Source organism: Colobus angolensis, unplaced genomic scaffold (assembly GCF_000951035.1).
Source record: "Colobus angolensis palliatus isolate OR3802 unplaced genomic scaffold, Cang.pa_1.0 Scaffold8, whole genome shotgun sequence".
Lineage (NCBI taxonomy): Eukaryota > Metazoa > Chordata > Mammalia > Primates > Cercopithecidae > Colobus > Colobus angolensis.
Window position 1 is genome coordinate 17,093,789 of NW_012121820.1, and position 1,189 is coordinate 17,094,977.

The window sequence follows — 1,189 nt, forward strand, 5'->3', positions numbered from 1 at the left end:
TGCCACTGCACTCCAGCCTGGGTGAGAGCGAGACTCCGTCTCAAAAAGAATAAAAAATAAAAAAATAAACAAATGAATATATAGTGGTAAATGCTGATGAAGCAGGGTAAGAGGGAAGGACAGTATAGGGAGGTTGATGGGTTGCTATTTTATATAGGAAGGTTATTGAAGGCCCCTTTGAGGTGCCATTTTAACAGACTTGAAGGAAATGAACCATGAGGACATTTGAGGGAATAGTATTGTGTCAATCCAGGTATTAACAGCAAGCAGATGGCATTTGAAAGGACAATTCAATAAGAGTTTATTTTCAAAAAAGCTAAATAGAAAGATATGGGTATTGGAGAACCACAAGGGTTACTGGAGTAACCTGGGGCTTATAGGCAGCAGAGCTCTTACTCCCCCTAGGCCTGAAAGGGAGGAGGGAGTAGCAGTTACTGTGGCACCTAATGGGAGAAAGTCACATAGTTAGCTGATTTGAGAGAGCCAACTCAAGATGACTCGTTCAGCTCCTTCCCACTTAGGCATCCTGTTGGTAGAGGTTACACGGGTCAGCCTCCTGGAGCATAGAGCAACCTGGAGAAGAATGTGGTGTGACTTTGGAGGAACAAACAGAATATCTGGCATAAGCATTCCAGGCTGAAAGAACAGCAAGCCCAAAGCTCCTGAGCAAGAGCTTGCTTGTCGGGTTTGAGGAACATCTAAGAAGCCATGGACCTTTACAGCTCACAGCTGTCTTTTTTCTACAGATGGATGAGCTGCAAGGATCAGTGAAACAGCTGCAGGCCTTTATGGAGGAAAGTACCCAGTGCTTCCAGAAGGTGTCAGTACAGCTCGGTAAGCTTGTCTCTTGAGGGGACCAGAGTTTGGGCTGTTTTCCATCTGATAGCTTTTGGGATACAAACTGTCCTTCAAAGCCTATGGTCCAAGAGCGTAAGACCTATATGAGGTGATTTGTTTTTCTCCCCACAATAAATAGTATGTTATCGATACATACCATTTGATAGGAAATTTCTAGATGTAAATTCTACAGAAGCACAGTAGGCCGGGCGCGGTGGCTCAAGCCTGTAATCCCAGCACTTTGGGAGGAGATGGGCGGATCACGAGGTCAGGAGATCGAGACCATCCTGGTGAACATGGTGAAACCCTGTCTCTACTAAAAAATACAAAAACTAGCCAGGCGAGGTGGCGG

The 1,189-nt window shown here is 45.2% G+C and overlaps 1 protein-coding gene across 3 annotated transcripts in view; it reads left to right on the forward strand.

Annotated features, from left to right (window-relative positions):
• DSN1 (DSN1, MIS12 kinetochore complex component) overlaps positions 1 to 1,189 on the forward strand; it is a 29,171-nt gene that overhangs the window by 19,545 nt on the left and 8,437 nt on the right. For all 3 annotated transcript variants that reach the window (XM_011929098.1, XM_011929095.1, XM_011929096.1), the window contains one exon: positions 747 to 834. In XM_011929098.1, coding sequence (XP_011784488.1) covers positions 747 to 834 — 88 coding nt within the window. The remainder of the gene's footprint in view (positions 1 to 746; positions 835 to 1,189) is intronic.